Source organism: Lissotriton helveticus, chromosome 3_1 (genome assembly GCF_964261635.1).
Source record: "Lissotriton helveticus chromosome 3_1, aLisHel1.1, whole genome shotgun sequence".
Classification (NCBI taxonomy): Eukaryota; Metazoa; Chordata; class Amphibia; order Caudata; family Salamandridae; genus Lissotriton; species Lissotriton helveticus.
The window spans coordinates 2077643762-2077667357 of NC_136061.1; the positions used below are offsets into that span (position 1 = coordinate 2077643762).

Below are 23596 nucleotides of genomic sequence, written 5' to 3' on the forward strand. Positions count from 1 at the left end.
TCCAGAATTAAACCATATATCACTCATTGGCTCCTGCGATCGTCCTTGGAAAACCTTCTAGCAACCCCCACCCCCTTCCACCTGTCATTCAGAGGGGGAAAGTCAATGCAGTCCTGGGAACTAAAGCCTGGAATAGCTTGCCCATACAGCTGAGACTGCCGCAGTCTGAACTCATGTTCAAGAAACTCTTAAAAACCTGGATTTTTGCTTCCCCAGATCATAAAGTGCTATCTCTCATCTGATCCTTATACCAGACTGGGCTCAATAATTTCCTCACCACAGACCCCCCGCTTTTGATAGCGGGATGATGCTCCTCGGAGTATATGCTGCGCTTTATAAATGCTCTCATTCATTCATTCAAAAGGTGAAGAGAGACTGTGACTTGATCAAAGGAATAGGAGTTATGACAACGAAGAGCTCTCTTGCCAAATACTGGAAGATCTTTCTGCTGTCGTTGGTGTGGTTTTGCTGCCTGTAAAACATATTTGTTGAACATTCATACGCATATTTTTTTTAATCAAGGGGTGGTTAGAAACAAAATATAATTTAATTACACACTAAGGTCAAAAAGTCCTACAGCACAATCAGCCTCCTGATCCCTTAACTGAGGCATGGCTCGTGACCAAATGATGTCACCTTGATTCAGCTCCCTTCTATCATACATCTTTAAGCTCCTTCAACCTGTCAAGAAAGGGTGGCACATATCTAGGCTTTCCTGTTTTCAGTTTCTATTTTTGGTAGATTCAGGTGGGGTTTTTTCAGTTTTTTCAACATCTTAAAAAACAGTAGTTATCAGTGGTTACACATTTTTGTGCTATTAAAAATAACAGAAACAGTGTTTTTCCAGTGTTTATGGAATTTTAATTTAATTTTAATTATTGCTTGCTTTCTGCACTGATAGTGCATGTGCACAGGGTATATGAGATCCAAATAAATTTTTACTGCTCCAGAATGGACTGCAAATTCAATAGCATTCTTCAATAACTGAAGATTGGAAAGATGCTTTCAGCATACCGTCTAGCAAGTAACAAGGATTTCTTACAGGGTAGCACTTCAGCTCAGGTATCGATTTTGACAGACCATCATACAACCTTTTCACATACGTCGCTGAATTTCTGCAAATACAAACAATTTCACTCCATTTTTTTTAACTTGGTAGGAACTTTTTTCAGCAGCATTCCAATTGACACTGCGTTCCATTTTTACCAAATGTCTGGTGTCATGTTTTCACCACTATTTCAGATGCTTGGGGACACCATTTGTTTCACATATACCTGTCACTACATCTTGCATTGAATGTTTAAAGCTTGGGGTGTTTGGCAATTCACTTGCAATCAATACTGCCTCACTAGAAAAGAGGGCTGATGTATCAAAGGATTTCACCCATTCTCTGTCTCTGGGTAAATATGATGGTACATATTAGGAAAGATTCTTATGAAACCAGCCATTTTACCCATCAGTAAAATCAAATGTAGCCAAAATATCAAATATGATTTTTATATTTCCTAATTCTCTACAGTTTATAAAATAACTAAATAAGACCTAAGACATGCTTCTTAACACTGCATCTTTAGACCAAAGACCACAAAACTGAAAAAAAGCAGAAGGAAGAAGAGACAATGTTTTAGTGACGTCCCTAAACAACAAAACTCAAGCAGAATAATGTTAGCCCAGTCTGTCTTGATGCTACCTTGTATAACAAAGTTGCATTGTATTGGCCCCTTTAGGAGGAAATAAAAATGTCTCTTTCACTCATATTTTCCTTTCTTTGAATAGCACTTAGTTTGTGGTTGCAAAGGTGTTTTTTCATTGTTTATATGTTGACACAGGTGATGGCTATTTTCCTTTCGGTGGGGTTTTATCAGTTATTATAGGTTTAAACCTAAAACCAGATAGCCTACACATATCCTTTCCTTGATCAGTGAGAGCACTTCTCACTTCATGAATTGTCAGATACCTACTGTCTTTTCTGTTAAAAGTATTGTCTGTATGTCCAAAATACAGCATATTTGTTTGAACCTACACAAACATGAAAATACATTTGGCAGTAAATTAAAAGCTCTATTAATAGTACACCCTGGGCATGCCACCACATCCTTGTGATCAACAGTTGGGTAGAATTTTGGTCCCACCCAGAGCACACTACGCCTCACTATAATTATCAACAAACAACATGATTTCATTGTTTCAATGCTTTACGACTCTTTTTTGGAAACAGAAAGCGAAAAATATAGTATACCCTCTAGATATCTTACCTATAATTCCCTACAGTAAAATTGTGCTCCATCAGAACTTCACAAACGCCCATAACTAAAATGGCGTAGATATTGTTTTTGACACCAACACTGGAGGTCGATGAGAAATCTGCAGACTTATCCTTAAACAAAAAAGCAAGCAATTAAAACTCGAATAATTATCCAAAATAATATTGTTGGGGGAAGTAAGTATCTTCTGGATATCTAAAATAGTTCTACATACCAATTCAAAATCCTCCAAATCACTTTTGATCATTCGTCTTGTGATTGACTCCAGCATTTCATCCAAGTCATGTTGTAGTCCCATGTGATCATCATCATCGTCATCTTCATCTTCTAACCCTTTAGTCTGACGCACACGGTTGTTGTACCAGGCCAGACAGTGCTGGACACAGCATATTAAATGTGCCTATTCCAGACAATGGTGAAGCTATTAGCACACAATTATTACTAACATAACTAATAATGCCACACATACAAACTTCATAACTTGAATTGCACAGGCAGAAGGAGATATACAGTAGACGTTTCTCATTCAAATATTTCCATTTCAAAACATTTATACAGTTGTGTAGCACAAATAGATGGAAGAGGCAGAAGCAAAACCTTCTTTAAATCTTGAAATGTAGCTAGGAATGTTTAACAGTATAATAATTTGCACCCTAAATCGCTGCATATCTGACATCTCCAATTCCTTAGGATAAACTCCTACAGAAGAAAAGCAGTAGATTTCAAGACTAGTGGAAGATTTGTTTGAAGTATCTTGGCAAGAACAGGGCACTGATGGCAATTTGGGAATCTTTAACTCCTAAGAAATGCTGATATTAGGAAGATGGTGAGAGAACAGGTAAAACAAAATATAAAAGAATGTAGGCAGTTAGAAACTGAAGGTGCATTCACTCCTATGGTGCTTTCAATAGTTTTCCCCAGAGTCCTCATCTTTCATTTTTTGTAACAAGTACAACAACAAAGGACTTATTCACTAGCATGTTTTCTCCCTTTTAGTTCCAAGTCAAGAAAAGATAAGGTTGTCACCCTCAGGAGGGAAGGTCTTAAAATGCCAATAATGCAAGAAAGGTTACTGTGCCTAATGGCTCAAAAACAAGATTATTACCCACCAGCCGATTTCCCAAGAGGAAGTCAAGATAGCTTTAGCCAATAGTAAAAAAGGCAGGGCATCAGGCCCGCATGGATTGCCGTCTGAAATATATAAAGCTTTGACTCCAATTATCATCCCCTTTTTGACTGAGCTCTTTAATAAGATCTTCCTTGAAGGGATGCCCCCTCCAAAATCATGGGATAATGCATCAATTACGTTGATCTTAAAACCTGGAAAATCAGCATTAAACTGTGGGTCTTACAGACAAATTTCCATTCTAAACACAGACTATAACATTTTCACTTCTGTATTAGCAAATAGGTTGGGGGCAGTTGCAACAAACATCTTGCATACTGACCAAAAGGGATTTGTAAGGGGGTGTCAGTTGTATGAATTGACCTATGACCTAATAGGTGCCATCGATATGGCGACGGTGACATCACTTCCTCTAGCCGTAATGACCTTGGATGCCACTAAGGCCTTCGATAGAGTTAATTGGGTTTACCTATCGGAGGTCCTGGAAAAATTTAACTTTGGCAACAAACTTAGAAATACAATTAAACTTCTGTATAAGAACCCATCAGCATCTATACTTGTCAATGGCGAATTATCGGACACATTTAATATCACTAGGGGTACCCGCCAAGGATGCCCCCTCTCCCCCCTCTTATTTGATTTTTATATAGAGCCTTTTTTGCTCAAAAGATCCGAGATAATAGTAACATCAAGTCTTTTGTGTTTGAGGGTTGGGAGAGGAAGGTCGCCTTATATGCGGACGATCTTCTTATTTATACATCAGAGTTACAATCGGCGTTTCTAGCAGTAATTTCATTGGCTAAAGAATTTGGAGAAGTATCAGGCTATGAAGTTAATGAAGCCAAGACAGACATTATGGTTTGGAATGATTCTGAGCCCGTGGCAGGAGCACAGGTAAGTTCAGTCCTTCGATATTTAGGCTTAAATATATACAAAAACATAGACGAGACAGTTCCAGCAAATTTCTCGCTTATTGCTAAAGAGTGTCGCAGACAAATGAAATCATGGTCTACACTTCCGCTATCTCTATTGGGTAGATCTAATCTAGTCAAAATGATGATCTTACCTAAGATCACATTTTTATTTAACACCATCCCTCTTTTTTTTAACCCCACAATGATAGCTAAGCTCCAAAGCGATATACGCTCTTTTATTTGGAATAACCGTAACCCAAGAATCGCTTGGAAGAAGATCAGGAGACGTAGAGAGAAGGGAGGTTTGGCAGCTCCGGACTTACAACTCTATGGGTGGGCCTTTCAAATGTCCCATGTTAGGATGTTGCTAAAATCCCCGATAAACTTGGCTTGTGGACACATGTTCGCTGCATTACTTAGAGGAGAAAAAGTGGCTGATCATGAATTTTTGTTTAAATTTGGGGATCCTAAGTTTATTAAGTAAATAAAATTAAAGGTGCTTAGAGATTCATGTAGAACATGGGCTAAAATTAGGAGTACCATTAGAATTGACTACTACTCTGGTAAGGCTCCACTATGGAACTCTCCTGGCTCCCCCCGAGTTGGATTCTGGATAGTCTTGCAACACCGCTACGTGAGTCAGGCATGTTATTCTGGGGGGACATCTTTGTTGAGGGCAGTCTGCTGCCGTGGGAGGTATTGAAACTAAAAGTGGGGTCTAGGTTCTCCAGGTTTAAATACCTTCAAATGCAGAGTTGGGCGAATGCACGGCCCTCCGTTAAAGGCAGATTTCAGCTAGGAGGGGATAGCACATTGGTGTCATTATTAACAGATAGACCCCCATTCAAGAAAGAAGTCTCATTCTGGTATAACTTGTTACTAGATGAAACAGAGGGTGAGTTCGTATTGCCAGGTCAGCTGTGGTCTACACATATGACCGATATTAACTTGGAGAATATGTGGTACGAATCTTTTAAAATTATGTGGAACATTGTAAAACCATCTTGGTTACGTCGAAACCACCTGTTTACGTTATATAGGGCCTACTATTCGCCTCAACGTCTGTCAAAGTTTACAGACAATGTACCGGTTCTATGCCCTAAATGCGGCTTGGCAGAGGCCTCGGATTTACATATGCTCTTGGACTGCCCACTTCTAAAACAATTTTGGAACTCTGTCTCTATTTTAGTATCCACTTCCTTGGGATCCCAACTAACTTTATGTCCTGTTTTAGTTATTTTTGGTATCTCTCCAGAGATTCATGGTCCAGCAAGAAATCTACTCTTCTTTTGTATCCTGTTGGCAAGGAGGGAGATATGTAAAAAGTGGAAAGATCCCTTACCTCCAACCTTACTTGACTGGCGAAGGTCAGTATTACAAACATCAAAGATGGACCTTTTAAGATCTGGAAATCAAAGTAAGAGAAACTTTTGGAGACTACTAAATTAGTAACGGACTTGGTTTGATCTTGTTTTTTTTGGGTTTTTTTTTTTCCCCCAAGGTCCAATGATTATGCTGCTTGGAATCCCTTTTTTCTACTTGACTATACTCAGTATATTGAAGGCAATACACGATTGAGTATATGAACGCAGTATGTGTCCCAGACGGGTGTTCTAAAGTAGCTTTGTTGGATTATGACATTGCTTACTGTGGGGCAATTAGGGCGACGTTTCTCGGAGCCCCTTCCAGTTTTTCTGAGACAGTAAGGTCATTTCCACTTGCTACTAGTTGGTCACCAAGGGCGAAGATGAAAAAAACAAAGAAGAAAAAAAAAAAAAAAAAAAAAAGATTATTACCTACCAAAGCTACATTTATGGGAATGGGCACTAACCAATTTACCATTAGCAACAAAGTCAAGAATAGGAACTAGGATCAAAGCCACAGCATTCCATTTCTCAGCTAGGAAGAGTAAATGCAAAAAGAATACCCCTTTGTGGGTAGGGAAAACGCGGCAAGATTTGGGGGTTTAGTAGTTTGGCATCTCTAAAATAAGGGATTTGGAAGGAGAGGATAAAGTGAAGAACTTCTCTCAATTGCAAAGAGTACAATATGGCCCGCACACAGGAATAAATAGCTACAGGACGGTCACGCCTTGGAGACATATTGAAGACACAAACTGGAAGGTGTCCTTGATCCACTAAAGCAAGAATGTGGAATTCCTATAGCCCAATGTCCAGGACATATTGTTTGGGGTCAAGGGCAACATTTGGGCTGCCAGTTTGCAGTACCGCATTATGGATCAGGGAAGGGCACTGTCTGCAGTTAAGGTAATAGTTTTGCCCATATGTTAATGCTGTTCAAACTTGTATTTATCATTCAGTAATTGAAACCCTTTATTATTAGGTTGAGCACTCTAAGTAAATGTTCTAAGCTCCGACTGCACTACTGACAATGGTTCCAGTATAAACATGTGTACACACGTTTTCAAAGTTTAGCAATACGAGGCTATGTATAATTCTCCCAGAATGCTCTCTAATTTGATGCAAATATTTACAGAAGCTTGAAAGCAAGATTGATGATTCTTTGCTTTCAAAATAAAATGTTCATAAAAAATGAAAGCAGGAAAAAAAGTTTTGCTAAACTACTGTAAAATTTCAGGTACTATTTCTTAGCAGCATCACTTTAGTAAGATGAGTTGATGCGTGCTAGTATTTCCCAAAAATCTTTATAATGGAAAATCAATGTAACTAGTTTCAGTAAGATTATGGAAAACAAAAATAAACAAGCATTGGCAAAGCCAGTAGGTCTGAAATTGGTGGTCCGCTTTTTAGTTAAACAGAATTTTAATAAACACAAAAGTTCACGGTCAACGCCAGACCAAATTAGGGGCCCAATTATTAAAGAAAGTCTCAAAGGTAAACCCATGGTATTTGTCCTTGCACTAAGTGCAGCTATAAAGCTTTCGTGAATTCCTAAAAATTCACAGAAGTAGGACAAGGAATAGTATGAAACAAAGCTTAATCTCAATAGAAAACCAAAATGGGCTCCAGGTGCAGTCGTATGGACTCCATAGCCCAAAAATTGGAGAGACACGATGGTCGAACTAGAGAAGCAGAGCAGAGAATTTCTGACCTGGAAGATACGTCCACAGCTAGTAAAACACAACTAACCCAAATGGAGGGCTAGGACCCAGGCCCCACTGGGGGACTGCTCTCAGGCCCATCATTGCCCATCTGCTCAATTTTCGAGATAGTGACACGATCCTCCGGCTGGCCATATCGAAACAACAAATCACAATTGATGGATATACCATTGCGTTTTACCCAGATTGCACCATGGCAGTGCAAGAAGCCAGAAAGAAATTTACACTGGAGAAAAGTAAGCTCTGTCAGGCGCAAATTGATTATGCGATGATGTACCCAGCACGCCTTAGAATCACCTGTAAAGGGAAGCAACATTTTTTCACCAATCTGCAGCAAGTGTAAAACTTCCTGAAGCGCATCAAGCATCAGTCGGCCAACGGAGGTACGTGCAGCCAGAGAGACCGCTCGGCGGAAGTCGAGTAACTACATTCTATGGAGATTAACAGTGAGCACCTCAGAAGACAACGTAAAAATGTCCAGACTAGAGGGTTGGTAGGCAAATGTACTGCTGCGGACATGATGTATTTCCTTAATGTCATTGCACATCAAATTATGATTTTCTGCATCTTACTGAGTATACAATTTATTACGCCCAGGCACCTGCCTCCCTTGCTGTTGACTCTGGCTTGGGGGGGTGGAGGTTACGATGCCCTCTGGAGAAACCTCGTAAAGAGATCCCTTATTCTTATTGCTACCTCTTCCCCTACGTCCCATCTTTTCCCCTTGTTCTCTTCTTATCATTATTTCCTCTCCTTCTCCCTCTCTTACCATTCCTGTGGTTACCGACACCAACCTCATTGGTTGTTTATGGCGATGGAAAGTGAGTTGAGATCTTTGTTTACCTGGCTGTTACCTGATGTTTTTTTGGGGAGGGGTGGGAAGCATGACTCTGACAAGTTTGCATTGTCGGTGTGGGTGGGGGAGATGAGGGATGGGGTTTATTTGAGCACATAATGCAGAGCAAAGTTAGAAATGCATCGATGTCATTAGAGCATGTACACATGGGGATGCATTAGGGACAAGACCCAACTATTAGCCCTCTCTTTATACTCCGAGGAATGACCGACAAGAATCAGATATACGCTGTATGACCTGGAATGTGTGGGGGTTTGGAAACCCACGCAAGTGTAGGAATGTTCTTGCTTACTTAGATATGCATGATATCAAAATAGGTATGTTGCAGGAGATAAACATCCACCCTGGGACACCTCCCACATTTGCGGCTAAAACATAGATGCTTTTCATCTTACTCTATTTATTCCAGTGGCACAGTGATCCTGATTAAAAAGAATACACTATACTTAGCCATAGGATCTCTCCAAGATAAGCAGGGTTGGTATGGTCTTATGTGGGGGAAACTAGCCTCCTATTCTGTTGCACCAGTCTGCTGCTATGGGCCCAATACGGAGGACCCAGTGTTCTTTGCCACTCGATGGGGTAAAATAATGACCACTGGATCAACGTATGTGATTTGGGGAGGAGATTTCAATACAGCATTAACAGCCACAGTTGATAGGTCACATCCCCAACCGCATCACTATACTACCACCCAGCGTCAAGTACAAGACATTATTACAACAAACTGTCTTTTAGACGCCTGGAGACACCTGCACACGGAGCAAAAAGAGGGAACACACTACTCTACAGTGCATTCTACATGGTCGCGCCTTGACTACTGGCTGGTGTTCAAAGGGCTGGGCCCCTGGCTGTCCAGAATTATACATCTTGCACGTACATTTTCAGACCACTCCCCATGGAACTTAGATTACTTCTTCCGGTCTCGCATATCCCGTACCCGACTTGGCTATTGAACCCAACAACATTACTGGACATCGCGTTACGCACAGAACTGGGGAGAGATGTACAGGACTTTTTGCCACGTAACATAGATTCCGTTGACCGATTGACTACAGTATGGGAGGCTTTTAAAGTCACCATGAGAGGGATTTGCATTGCAAAGGGGGAGGGGTCTTGAGGGACCTAAGCTCAACACTCACTCGGCTGGAAATAGATATCAAACAGCTGGAACAAGAGCTCGTCCACTCTCCAAACGCCTCAACGAGACTTAGACTTAGGTGAAAAGTGTCTGAATATGGAGACGCTGCAGAACGCAAAGGTCTGTTTCACTGGAAATACTTTAAAGGACGCAGGTATGGGGAAGGGGAACGGCCTGGAAAAGTGTTAGCTGATCAAGAGAGTAAAACCCGGTTTTCCAATTATGTTGTGGTAATTCAAGAGCTGGGGGGAGGGGGGGTGGAGTGATCCTCCTAGACACGCCCGATATATTACAATCATTCGCAACTTTTCACTCTTCCCTTTACACTACGAAGAGACTGCACCAAATTGCAATTTCACCCTATTTGGAACAGGTGGCCTTGGGCTGGCTGGGGGAGGCGCGAAGAGAGTTTCTGTCTGTTGAGATAGAGGAAGAGGAGATCCGAGGTGTAATAATGCAGCTCAGATCAGGCAGAGCCTCTGGACCGTACAGCCTCCCGGATGAATTCTATAAAATGTATGTAGAATATCTTGCCCCTATTTTGAAGAGAGCCTATGAGGAGGCCAAAGAAATCGGTATACTTCCACTAACCATGAGAGAGGCTACCATTATTTCAATATTGAAACCTGGGAAACCATCAAAGAAATGTGACTCATATAGACCACTTTCTTTAATTAATTGTGACATAAAAATGTTAGCCAAAATACTGTCCAATAGACAGCCTCCTCATGGATTCGCTTCTGCTACCTGGCTAGGCTGGTTTTGTTCCTGGACGTGCGACTTCGCACAACCTTCACACTCTTTTTTCAGTAATGCAGAACACAGACCCGGAGCTGGAGGCTGTTGCAGTCTTCTTGGATGCATCAAAGGCGTTTGATTCAATACAATAGAATTATCTCTTTGTAATACTTCAGAGGATGGGGATTCCACGTGGCTTCCTCTCATGGATAGGTATTATACCAGCAGCCTCAAGAGAGAGCATTAATAAATGGTGAGAACTCGGCTCCCTTTCTTATCTCACGTGGCATGCAACAAGGGTGCCCACTCTCCCCTCTATTGTTCACGCTGGCCATCGAACCACTAACGGCTAAGTGGAGCCAACAGCACTGAGAGTGGGCTCTTCGCTACCCCACTAGGCACATACTAGTGTCACTCTTTGCTGACGATGTCACATTATACGTCTGAGAACCACAAACTAGCCTCAATCCCATATTGCGGGAGTTTATAACCTTTGGTGCACTATCAGTAGTAAACATTAATTGGGAGAAAACCAAGATAGTCCCACTCATGAAAACTGCCTGCCCTTCTATGCTAGACTATCCTATTGTCTGGTGTGCCTCTGAAGTGAAATATCTGGGAATGATAATTACTAGAGACAAGGTGGAACTAATTATACTAATTATGGGAATTATGGGAAAGCTCTTGAAGCACGGACACATTCAATCACTAGATGGATCGCTCTGCCTCTGTTCATGGCGGGGAGGATTTCCCTGATGAAAATAGTTATCCTTCCTAAGCTGTTATATTTATTCCTCAATACCCCTCACAACTAGGGTTGTAATTTTTTCAAAGCCTTGAAATTCCAAATGATACGACTGGCCTGGGGCGGTAAACAGCCTAGACTGAAATGGAAAACGTTGACATTGCCTTTCTCGCATGGTGGTTTTGAAGCACCAGATTTTGAAATTGTATTACTTGTGAGCACAGGCACACTTTGCAGCATACTGGTTCAATCTCCTTCCATATATGCCACACCTTGCAGTTGAGCTATGTTACATGGAACCAACACCGTAGTCAGGATTTATAGCTACAAAACCACGAAAAAGGGAAGCCGATCCCATCACAGTAGCATGCACTATGATTGCCTGGCAGAAAATCGTTCACAGGCTCAATATATCAATGCTATACTTGCCCCTACTCGGTCATACGCATCATCCAGATTTAGACGTGACCCAGGAGCCACGATGTCATCAATTGCTATATATGGTCACTGTTCAGACCTGGGGAGACCGGTTTACTGACGGGGTTTTCCGTTTGAGAGAGACTTTCTTTCAAAGTGTAGAACCCATGCCGATTAAGACACAGTGTTAGAGTCGCTATGCCCTCATCCCCCCACAAACCACCAACGCTACCTCTATTACACCGACTGTTACAAAACGCTATGCCTGCGCGTGCGATGTCCGTCCTATACTACAGCACACAGATTCCACAAACTCTAGACATAGTGAGCTTCCGCATACATTGGGAAGCTGAACCGGAGGAGCCCCTAACTGCAAACAATGAGAGTACTGATGCAGCCAAACTGGGTGCATATCGGCTAGCAGTCGCTTCTGCATCATACATTATACATTTCTGCACATGCTATACTACACTCCTGCCACAATGTATACATTCCAGCTACGCAATAATGACACCTGTTACCGCTGTGGCCGGGAGACAGCGGGCTTCTACCTAGCTTGGGACTGCACACTCGTTAACCAGAACTGGTGCCAGATATTCGAGGCATTAGGGCAGATGATTATGACCCCATTATTGGCATCGCCAATCACAGCACTACTGGGGTACACAGAGGAACTATCATCTATATCTAGGAGGTATGTGTCGCTGGGTTTGCTGCTGGCTAAGCGTGAAGTGGCATTTAGATGTGGTAGGGGTAGGGCACCTACATTTAAGAAATGGATGCAGGATCTCCTTTTCTGGCAAGAGCAAGCATTAAACTATGGGGAGTTGCTCCCCTTATCCTCTAGACTGAAATATGTATGGGACCCCTTACATGCCTACCTGGAGCAGGACGCACCCACCAGAAGCGAAGAATGAATGACCTGTAATCGCATCACTACAGTAAAATTACATGTTGAGAATGTATTATGAACATATTTTTTTTTTATCTTCTAGTTGCGTTGCTGGAGTGCTGTCTCTCAACTTTACATGTTATCTGTAGAAATGAAAATGCAAAACAAGAGTATGATGCTACATACTATGATGTTATTGTGCTCAGTGTATAAATAACCTATTTTAAAAAAAAGAAGATCTGAGTGTTTGCAAGTTCACTTTCCTTCCAACCACTTTTTTCCCAACTCTGGAAGAAGGTTCACGTCTGCCATTGTCCGGAGTAAATTTCCAGCATTTCTCAGTATGGGAAAAGTTGTTGAAACGTCTTAAACATGCAAGTTGGTAGGTTTGCACAGACTCAAAAAAGGGCATTCTAACCCTGGAACTATTCCTTACCACTACTTCAGCCCTAGTATGTAGATCTGTGGAAGCAAAGCAACATAGGGGGATTGCAAGTATTCAAACACTACTATGGTATGAGCCCTGGCATAATTAGAGAGGCTATATCAGAGCGCTTATATAATGAGATTGCTGCCATATTTTGTCGCTGCATTACATGGCGCCAAAATAGCAAGTAGATTTTTTTACAGGACAAGTAGATTTATGAAGCAACCTGCCCCATGGACAAGTAGATATTTTAATGAATTTCACACCCCTGACAATAAGGAAGTAAATATTCGAGCAGGCCAGAGACTTAGTAACTAGAGTTACTACACAGGCCATGCTAGCATAGAAGCAGACTATATATGATGGACTTGATAATGCATGCCAGATGTTTGAAGTACTGTGAGGGAACCTTCTTACGCATCAGGTGGCCATGCAGAAATATTCAATATTTTTGGGATGAGGTGGTATCTGAACTGTTGGTAGTTCTTGATACTTTGACATCTCTGACACCACAATTCACCCTACTGGACACGCCAAATGATGTCAACCTGAGCAGAAGTAGGCTAACACCGTGCTCTCAAGAATTCATGATGGTGGAGAGAGACATAGCACGGAGTGGGAAAATGTGACACCCATTACTAAGGAGAAATAGTGCGCTACTATGGATCAATGCAGGGAGGCTGAGAGGTTAGTTTATCAAAGCTGATGATGCCCTCAGAAATTTGACAAGATATGAGGCCTGTGGAAAATCCTTTATGGCCTAGATATGGTAGGAGTAAATGACCACAACCTAGGAACACTCCAAGGAGGAGAGACTGATAGCAGGCAGCTGCTATATGTAGATTGGATCCGAGAAAAGTAGAACTTAGGTGTCAGACCTCACTTTCGCCATGAACTACTTGTTAATGTTTATGGGTTTAAACACTGCAACTTGAATTTAAAATGTCTTGTGAAGTGCTTGCTATTCTTGACTTGATAATTTCTGCAATATGCCTACATACAAACTTTAAAACGCAAATTATTCACTCATTAAAATGTTCTTCACTTGCTCTAACTCTGTAGGAATAACCCAATCTTAATATACAATTATTTTGATATACTGAGCATTTCCTCACAAGTCCGTCCATAGAATGTAAAGAAAATGTAAAGAAATTCACTTCTAAATGCTTAGAAGTAGGAAATCCTTCAGGGTATTCCTAAAAAAAGGGAGTAATCCATTTTCATCAGTAAAAATAGTGCAATGGCAAGCAAGTAGGTTTGTTTCACAAAGGATAATATACACCGAGCCTAAATACCTCTACAAACTCTCCCTAAAATGTTTATCAAATTGAAAATTCGTCAAGAACAACAAAACTTCTGTACACAAATACATGCTTTTACATTTAATAGCCTGTCATAAAGCCAAATAACTATATATCTGGAAATCTCTTCAAGCTAGACCTAAGATCCGCATTCGACCAATGGAAATTTAGGAATGAATGGAAATTTAGAAAGGTTTCAGAAATTTTCATTTAGATCAAGGTTTTGACATATCCTCTGCTCTACAAGATCATTCAAGCTCAGGTGCAGACGAACAAGTTACTTACCTTCGGTAACGATATATCTGTAAGAAACAGTAGTTAGTATTAGATTCCTTACCTTAGAATATCCCCAGGCGTCAGTCTGGATCCGGAAACTTTTGCATAGCAGTACCCCTGCGCGTCGGTAGGCGTCGTCTGCAGGCGTCCCCTGCGGCTCCGCGTCGTCGGCGTCGTGCGCCGTGATGACGTCGCTGGAGTATATAGACGCCGCCTCCGCGCGCTGACGTCAGTTCTTTGCACACAGCTTTTCCGCGCCAGAACACGCAGAGCCATGTGAGAACTAACACTGGTGCCAAATGAAACTAGGGCCCTGAAAGGGATGTCCTTAACCCTAGGTATCAGTTCGCAGAACGGGGAGGATGGGTGGGGCGGTAAGGAATCTAATACTAACTACTGTTTCTTACAGATATATCGTTACCGAAGGTAAGTAACTTGTTCATCTGAAAGAAACAGGTTAGTATTAGATTCCTTACCTTAGAATAGATACCCCAGCAATACCAACCCCGGTGGTGGGTCTGCGAACCAATACAATCCTACACCAGAAAATCCTGGAGGACCGAACGGCCAAAGAAGCCGTCCCTCCGGACTTGACTGTCCAGGCAGTAATGCCTCGTAAAGGTGTGCAGCGAGGCCCACGTAGCCGCCTGGCAAATGTCCTGCAAAGGGACTCCCCGGCCCAGGGCAGTAGTAGCCGCCGTGGCCCGAGTGGAATGGGCCCTCAGCCCAACAGGAGGCTCCTTCCGAGCCAAAGAGTAGCATGCTTTGATGCACAGGACGACCCACCGAGAGATGGTTCGTTTCTGTACCGCCCTTCCCTTCTTCTCACCCACGTAGCCAACAAACAGTTGGTCATCCACCCGGAACTGGCGTGTGCGATCCATATAAAATGAAAGCGCACGTTTTGGGTCCAGACGATGGAGCCGCTCTTCATCTTTTGAAGGATGCGGAGGCGGGAAGAAGGAGGGTAAGGTGATGGACTGCCCGATGTGAAAAGCAGAAACTACTTTGGGCAGGAAAGAAGGTCTAGTTCTAAGAACCACCTTGTCAGGATGAACGGACAAGAAAGGAGGTTTAACAGAAAGAGCCTGGAGCTCACTCACTCTCCTGGCAGAGGTGATGGCAACCAGGAAGGCCGTCTTTAAAGTGAGAAGACGGAGAGGACAGGAATGAAGCGGCTCAAAGGGAGCACACATCAAGAATGTCAGAACCAGGTTCAAGTCCCACTGAGGCATCACGAACGGAACAGGTGGATACATGTGCGTGATGCCTTTCAAGAATCTCAGTACAATAGGGGACTTGAATAAGGATGGCTGATCAGGAAGCCTTAAGAAGGCGGAAAGGGCAGAAAGGTAGCCCTTGATAGTGCCCAGAGCAGAGCCCTGCTGGGCAAGAGAAAGAAGGAAGAGGAGAACCTCGGAAAGAGGGGCAGAAAGGGGATCCACAGCCTTTGCTGTGCACCATGCCACAAATCTGTTCCACCGGCAGGCGTATACCGACTTTGTGGAGGGACGCATGGCTGCCAGAATCACATCACAGACTTCAGGAGGCAAGTCGAATGGCCTCAACTGTCGCCGCTCAATCTCCACGCATGGAGGTGGAGGCTGGACAGGTTCGGGTGGAGGACCGTCCCCTGCTGCTGCGACAGAAGGTCCTCCTGAAGGGGCAGGCGGATCGAGGGACCGACTGACATGCTGAGTAGCTCGGGATACCAGTATCTTCGAGCCCAGTCCGGAGCCACAAGGATAACTTGGGCCCGGTCGCGCCTGATCTTCTTCAGCACTCTGGGCAGAAGTGATATAGGCGGAAAGGCGTACAACAGACCGCAACTCCACTCCCGCCGAAAGGCGTCGCCGAGCGAGTGCCGTCTTGGAAACTCCAACGCGCAGAACTGATGACATTGCGCGTTCTCTTCTGTGGCGAATAGATCTAACCAAGGCTCTCCCCATTGCTGAAAGAGGCCGTTCGCCACGTCCGAGTTCAGACGCCATTCGTGATCCACCGAGCACCGACGGCTGAGTTCGTCCGCCCTGGCGTTCAGAGAACCTGCCAGGTGTTGAACCGTCAGAGTCACGCCCTGACGTTCCAGCCATTGCCAGAGGCGCAGAGCCTCCTGGCAAAGGGTCCACGACCCCACACCGCCCTGTTTGTTGCAGTACCACATGGCGGTGGTGTTGTCCGTGAACACCTGCACTACACTCCCATTGACAAAGGGGAGGAATGCCTTCAGTGCTAGGCGAATCGCCCGCAGCTCCAACATGTTGATATGGAGCCGGGACTCCGCCGGAGACCAGATGCCTCTGATCTCCGCCTCTCCCAAGTGGCCTCCCCAGCCCTGGAGGGACGCGTCCGTCACAACTACGTGCTCCGGTTGGGGAAGGGAGAGGGATCTGCCCCTGACCCAATCGCGGTCCGTAAGCCACCACTGCAACTGTCTCGCAGTGCCCTCCGAGATCAGGACATGGTCGGACAGGTTGCCCTGATGCTGGGCCCACTGAAACTTCAGGTCCCACTGCAGAGCCCGCATCCGCCATCTGGCGTGATGCACCAGAAGGATGCAGGAGGCCATCAGCCCCAGAAGCCGCAGCGTCAACCTGACCGAAACCCGGGACAACGGCTGAAAGATGGGAATCAGAGCCTGAATATCCCGGACCCGCCGTTCCGGAGGATAAACCCGAAACTGCGCCGAGTCGAGAACCGCTCCGATGAAAAGGAGCTTTTGAGAGGGACACAGGTGTGATTTCGGCACATTGATGGAAAACCCCAGCTCGTGCAGGAGGTCTGCCGTCATCTGAAGGTGGTGGACGACTGTTTGGGGCGAGCCCGCCTTCAACAACCAGTCGTCGAGGTAGGGGAAGACTGAAACCCCTAACCGGCGCAGATGAGCTGCGACCACCGCCATCACTTTCGTGAACACCCGTGGGGCGCTGGTAAGGCCGAATGGGAGCACGATAAACTGAAAGTGCTCTTGGCCTACCGTGAACCGCAGGTAACGCCGGTGGGCCGGCAGGACGGGGATGTGAAAATACGCATCCTGCAAGTCCAACGCTACCATCCAGTCTTGTGGGTCTAGAGCAGCCAAGACCTGAGCCAAAGTCAACAACTTGAACTTCTCCTTTCGGAGGAAGCCGTTGACGTTCCGTAGGTCCAAGATAGGACGTAGGCCCCCTTTGTCCTTCTTGGGTACCAGAAAGTAGTGGGAGTAGCAACCACACCCTACTTCTGGCCCAGGAACGCGCTCGATGGCCCCCTTGGCCAAGAGGGCCGTAACTTCCTCCTGCAGAAGTGTCAAGTGGTCCCCCGACACACGGTGGTTCTGCGGTGGCATGGCTGGAGGAGCGGTCTCAAAGGGGAGGGAGTAGCCCCTTCGGACGAGCTGCAGCACCCACCTGTCCGACGTGATCGTGCGCCAGCGGGAGTGGTGATGGCGAACCCTGCCACCCACTGGCGTCACATGGGCCCGAAAGCTCGGACTAGGAAGATTTGGAGGCTGCTGCGGGGGGAGGTGTGGACTGGCCTCGCCGCTGTCCCCTACCGCCACCCCGGCGGAATCCACGGCCGCCACCGCGCTGAGGAGCGTTCTGCGGTGCGTGGCTGGCAGCACGCGTGGGACCGCCCCTTCCGTGGCCACGAAAGGAGCGAAACGAACCCGTCTGCTGGCGCTGGGTCGAAAGACCCAAGGACTTGGCCGTGACCCTGGAGTCCTTGAAGCGCTCAAGCGCGTTGTCCGCTTTGTCACCGAACAGGCGACTGCCATCGAAAGGCATGTCCATGAGGGCATTCTGGACATCCGGCGAGAAGTTGGCGGATCTCAGCCAAGCATGGCGACGAATCGCCACCGTCGTGGACATAGCCCGTCCCAGCGAGTCGGTCGTGTCAAGACCACACCGTATGGAATACCTCGCCGCGTCCCGGCCTTCAATCAAGGCCTGGTTGAGCTTGTCCCGCACCTCCTGCGGGCATTGCGGCAGACACTCCGCGACCGTATCCCACAGAGAGTGGGTGTAGCGGCCTAAGAGGCATGCGGTATTGCAAGACCGCAGTCCTGCACTCAAAGACGAAAAGACCTTCTTGCCAAATTGGTCATATCGCTTAGATTCCCGATCGGGCGGGGCCGTCGGGAATGCGGACTGGGAAGTGGAGGCTTGGATCACCAGACTCTCCGGGGAGGGATGGGTGGAGAGGAAGGCAGGGTCGTCCGAACACGGACGGTGACGCCTGGCAACGTTTCGGTCAACAGGTGAACCGGAAGCGGGCCTGGACCAGGTGCCCAAAAGGACATCCGTCAGGGCGTCATTAAACGGCAGCAGAGGCTCCTGTGGGCATGACTGCGGTTTGAATACCTCGGTGAGGATGTTAGGCTTCACCTTAGCAACGGGGAGCTCAAGGCTCAAGGCCTTGGCAGCCCTCATCAGTACCACCGAATAGGCAGCCCCAGCCTCCGACGCCACAGTGGGAGGCGAGACAAACCCAGGGTTAGGCGACTCGTCCAGACCACTGGCATCACCTAAGTCACCTACCCAGTCCACGTCGTACTGGCATGCTCGTGACAAAGGGTCCTCAGACCCCTCCCAACCCTCACCATAATCGTCCTCATCGCCATAGTTCGAGTCGACGATATAGACCGGCTCCTCGGAGCCAAGGGGCCCCAACGGCGCCGGACTCGGCGTCGGACGATGCCGGTCCGACTCCGCGTCAGGAGTCAGAGAGGGAATGGGGGTGGCGCCGCGCGGCGCCGGCGCCGGAGCCCCGACGCCGGCCGGAACCGACGGCGGAGTCACGGCGCCGCGCGGAGGCGGCACCACGGGTTGCCCCGATGGAATCGGCGCCGGAGAGGCCGGTTGACCAGCCGGCGACGACCCTGAAGGGCCCAGCGGCGCCGGGGCCGGAGCCGCCGGCGGCATCGGGGCCGGAGCACCCGGCGGCGTCGGGGCAGGTGCACCCAAACCGCTCGGGCCCCCAGACGGGACCGACGGGCCCGCAGGCGCCGTAGGCCCCGCCGGAGAAGACATCGCCCTCATAGCCATGAGGAACTCCTCAATCTCCTCGCGCGACGCGCCTTCCCCAGGGACCGACGGGTATGGGGCAGACGGCGTCGGCGACCCACGCGGGGCCGCGGGGGTGGGGCCACCCGAACCCCCGGCCGCATCACGCGGGCGTCGGGGGGAGTCGGGGGTACGATGACGACGCCCCGACTTCTTGTGTCGCTTACCTGAGGAACCGGAGGAATGGTGGAGACTCCCGGAGCGCTCATGGCGGCTCCGCGATCGTTCTCTCGACCGCTCCCTCGACCTCCGACCGGACCGGGACCGCTCTCGACGCGGGGCCGACACCCGGAGCTCGAGCAGCTTGCGGGACCGCTCCCGCCTAGCCTTACTCATCAAGGCCCGGCAGTCGACGCAGGACTCCACGTCGTGGTCCGGGCCCGGACACCGGAGGCAGAGTCGATGGTGGTCGGTGACCGACATCAGGCGGTCGCACCCGTCGCAACTTTTAAAACCGGGCATCCTACCGGCACCTGAAGAAGAGTTAGATATAACAAAAACTTGGTCAAAGACCGGAGTACTGCTCTTCGGATCTGCGCTAACTGGCGCGGAAAAAAGAAGAACTGACGTCAGCGCGCGGAGGCGGCGTCTATATACTCCAGCGACGTCATCACGGCGCACGATGCCGACGACGCGGAGCAGCAGGGGACGCCTGCAGACGACGCCTACCGACGCGCAGGGGTACTGCTACGCAAAAGTTTCCGGATCCAGACTGACGCCTGGGGATATTCTAAGGTAAGGAATCTAATACTAACCTGTTTCTTTCAGATTCTCAGTGCATCTATAATTATACATTTACAACACTGTGATACCCAACAAAGAATCAGTCTCGTATCTCCACACTTGTAGACGAAGAAAACAAACATACAATGTGTAAAGACGCGAAATTCTCTGTCCTATTGCTTTATCAGGCAGGCGTCATGTGGCAGCCTATAAATCATTACAATTAAATGTGTGTTAGTTCTTATCAGAATTCTCTTCTTTTTGTCAGTTACGTCAATTCGAGTAATTTAGTTTAAGACTTTGTGGATCCATTTTTGCTTAAACTAGCCTTAAATAAGTACACCATTTGTGAAACCATTTCTGCTGTTAACGCTCCCGACCGCCACTTAATTCTGTAAGAACTTTGAGAACCAGTTTGTATCAGGTGAATGAGAAAAGTAATAAATTAAACCCATGGTATACATTGTAACTGAAATTCAAACAAAAGAAAACTGTACTGTTGTTTTCATGCATATTAAGATTGCACAAAAAGTCTCAGACAGGTCTGATAAATGTAGAAAAGAGGCTAGAAAAGATATGTGTGGAAGGGAAAACACAAAGAAAACCAGTCCTGGCAAAACCAATACGGCTGGTTTATAAAACGGCCTCTTCATTGATTGGAGACCTTGTGTGTGGTATTGTGGACAGGTGAGTAGGTAATTGCAAGAATCGCCTAATGGGTGGACGAATAGATGCAAATACGAGTTAAATAGTTAATGCATTTCAGCATCTATTTTTCCACCTATTGACTCATTTTGCACTTGGTGTCTTTTTCCATACTTAGATACAGGCCTCAATCGACCAAGTGGTTATTTAAGTTACGAGCCAGATTTGTTGGCTTTGTTATTCATTGTTTTCCACTGCGTTGACACACGCAGTATAATTTTGGTATTTTCATTGTGAACACAAAACTGTTATTGCACCAAATGCACAGAAATCAAAGTTCTGGCTTTAGTGTGCTAATGCAGGGAAACAACATTTGCATATCTGCGTTTGCTAAACATTAAAGTCCGATACATTGTCCTTGTTAATGCCTATTTATAAGGGCTGTCCATATTTTTAGATTCTGTACAAAACCTAATTAATTCATCCAGGTCTCTGAGTTTACAGTTATCAAGATGCCAACTGTATCTATGTATGATTCATCCAAATACTAGGACAATGGTTTTCTCTTCAATGAAGAAAACGTCATTAATAAAAGTACATAGTTAGAGGTCCAAAACAGGCTGGGCATGGACCAGGCACGTTAATATTCTCATAGCAAAATAGAATTACCAACCCACAATCAGCAAGCCCAGATGCAAAGAAAGTCATTTGAGGCAATCGGGGAAAAACTGCATATGATGGATCTTCGATATATGCTCCTACACTGCAAATTTCAAAGTGAATTTTCAATCTAAGTACTTCCCTTTCAAAAAGCAGTGCAAATTGGTGTGAGAATAACAGTCGGTGAAATGCAATTTGGCGGGTCCATTATGCAGCCATTCTTTGGTGAAATCAACTAGCAGGGGAATGCTCAGGAAAGAGACACTGCTCTAGACAAGGAACTAAGCTCCCCAAGAAAGTGGAGAGCCCGGATAAGTATTCTCCATGGGCTTCCATTAATGTAGGTTCTGTGCCACCACCAGATACTTTTCCTAAACACCAGGGACCCAATTGCTCACGGTGTATGTAGGAAACTTTCCCGCAGAGGCAGGAGTACACACTAAAATGCCGGTCTGAAAGTCTTGTGAATTTGTGACTTAAGGAGGCTCGGTATCGCCGAGGAAAGATATTACTGCCTACCTCCTTCTTTAACTACACAGCAAGCGCCAGAAGGCAAATGCTTCAGGTGTAGATAGGGGATGGCAAGTGGTTTATTGTTTGGCTTACTGTTATTTTTTTTTTCTTCTTTTATTTTCTCTCCTAAAGGAGACCTTGGTCCTGGTAGAATGGGCACTCCAAAGATCGGGGGCTGCTTTTTAACAGTGCAAAGCAAAAACAATCCAACTTGATAGGTCCTCGTTCTTCTACACCGCCTTGACTTTTCCTAGCACCTGAAACCAAAATGAAGAGCTGATTGTCTTTCAAACAGTCCTCAGTTCAGCTGACAAAAGCTTACTTTCTGCTTTGGATCAAGGTGATGGAGCTCCTCCTCCTCTTGCAAGCGGTGAGGTCGAGCAAAATATTTTGGCAAAGTGCTTGACGAACATGGAAGGGTGTCACTATGTTAGGAATGACTACCGCCCTAGTTCTTAGCACAACCTTTTCAGAAAGAAGGTGGGGAACCAACAGTGCCTGCTCTTCACTCATGTGAGGCCTATCAGCCTCAGGTTAGTCTTCCCTCAAACTTTTTGCTGATCTCGTTTATGCTGGCCTTAGGAGTGTGCACACCTGACCGCTTCAGACGAGTGCTAAGAAGCAAGTGCTCACACCTTAAAACATCAGCTTATCCCTAATGATTATATTTAATTTACTTATAGATCCCTAGTAAAGTGGTTCTACGTGTACCCAAGGCCTGTAACTTAAATGCTACTAGTGGGCCTGCAGCACTCATTGTGTCACTCACTTAAGTAGCCCCTTTAAAAATGTCTCAGTCCTGTCATTGCAGCTGGTGTGTGCAGTGTTTAAAATGCAATTTCACCATGGTAAAATAAACCTTCAGCTAGACCCAAAGCTTGCTTTTAATACAAATAAGTCACCCCTTGGGTAGGCCCTAAACAACCCAGAGGGCAGGGTGCCGTTTATTTAACAGGTAGAACATGTACTTTTAAATTTTACCTGTACTGGTGGTGAAAAACTCTCAAAATCGTTTTCCACAACTGCAAGACCTACCTCTCCCATAGAATAACATTGGAGTTACCTAATTACATTTAATAAGCTATAATTTCCTATTGGAGGTCAGACAATCAGTTCAAATTACAATTTTGAAAACATCACTTTTAGAAAGTTGGCATTGTCCTGTTTTAGCCATTTAGTGCCTGTTGCCTGTCCCTGGGCCACAAGACTGGGTGTAATGTACAGTAGCGTTTTGTGTATTTCTCCTAGACAGCGACACACAATTGAGAGCTTAGGTGTGTCTGGATGGGTCATCAATGGCAGGATGTGAGGGCGGAACTGGGCACAGCCCTAATTTCACTTGCATGGGCTGTGTTCTGCCTCCACACAAAGAGGTACATACCCCAGGTGATAGTCTGGAGTCAGGACACTAAAAGCCAGGATGCCTGGGGACTTCAAAGAGAAACCTCCAGAAGCTTCTCCCATCTTCTAGACGGAGGACACCTGGTATAAAATATTGGACCTCAAGCACCACCTCTTCAGTACACTTCTGGACCTGTGGAAACTCTGCCAGGAAGCACTACTGTGCTGCTGAAAGGACTACCACTCTTCTGGACTGCTGCTCTAAAGGATGGCTGACCTGCTGTATTGATCTGCAGCCCTCTCACCTGGTTGAGAAGGATGTGACCTGCATCTGTTAAACCTAGGACCCCAAAGTGACTCCAAAGGCTTGTAAGGCCTCCTGACTAGAGCCCCAGGGACCGAGGGCTCCAACAACCTTGAACCCAGTCCCTGGACTCTACTTTATGTGAGTCTACACTGGCATGAAGTGTTACCCCAGTCCTGGACCCTT

The 23596-nt window shown here is 46.0% G+C and overlaps 1 protein-coding gene across 1 annotated transcript in view; it reads right to left on the minus strand.

Moving 5' to 3' along the window:
• FANCI (FA complementation group I) overlaps positions 1–23596 on the minus strand; it is a 765095-nt gene that overhangs the window by 364900 nt on the left and 376599 nt on the right. The window contains exons 21-22 of the mRNA XM_078683200.1: positions 2479–2664; positions 2256–2377 (exon numbers count right to left, since the gene is read on the minus strand). Coding sequence (XP_078539326.1) covers positions 2256–2377; positions 2479–2664 — 308 coding nt within the window. The remainder of the gene's footprint in view (positions 1–2255; positions 2378–2478; positions 2665–23596) is intronic.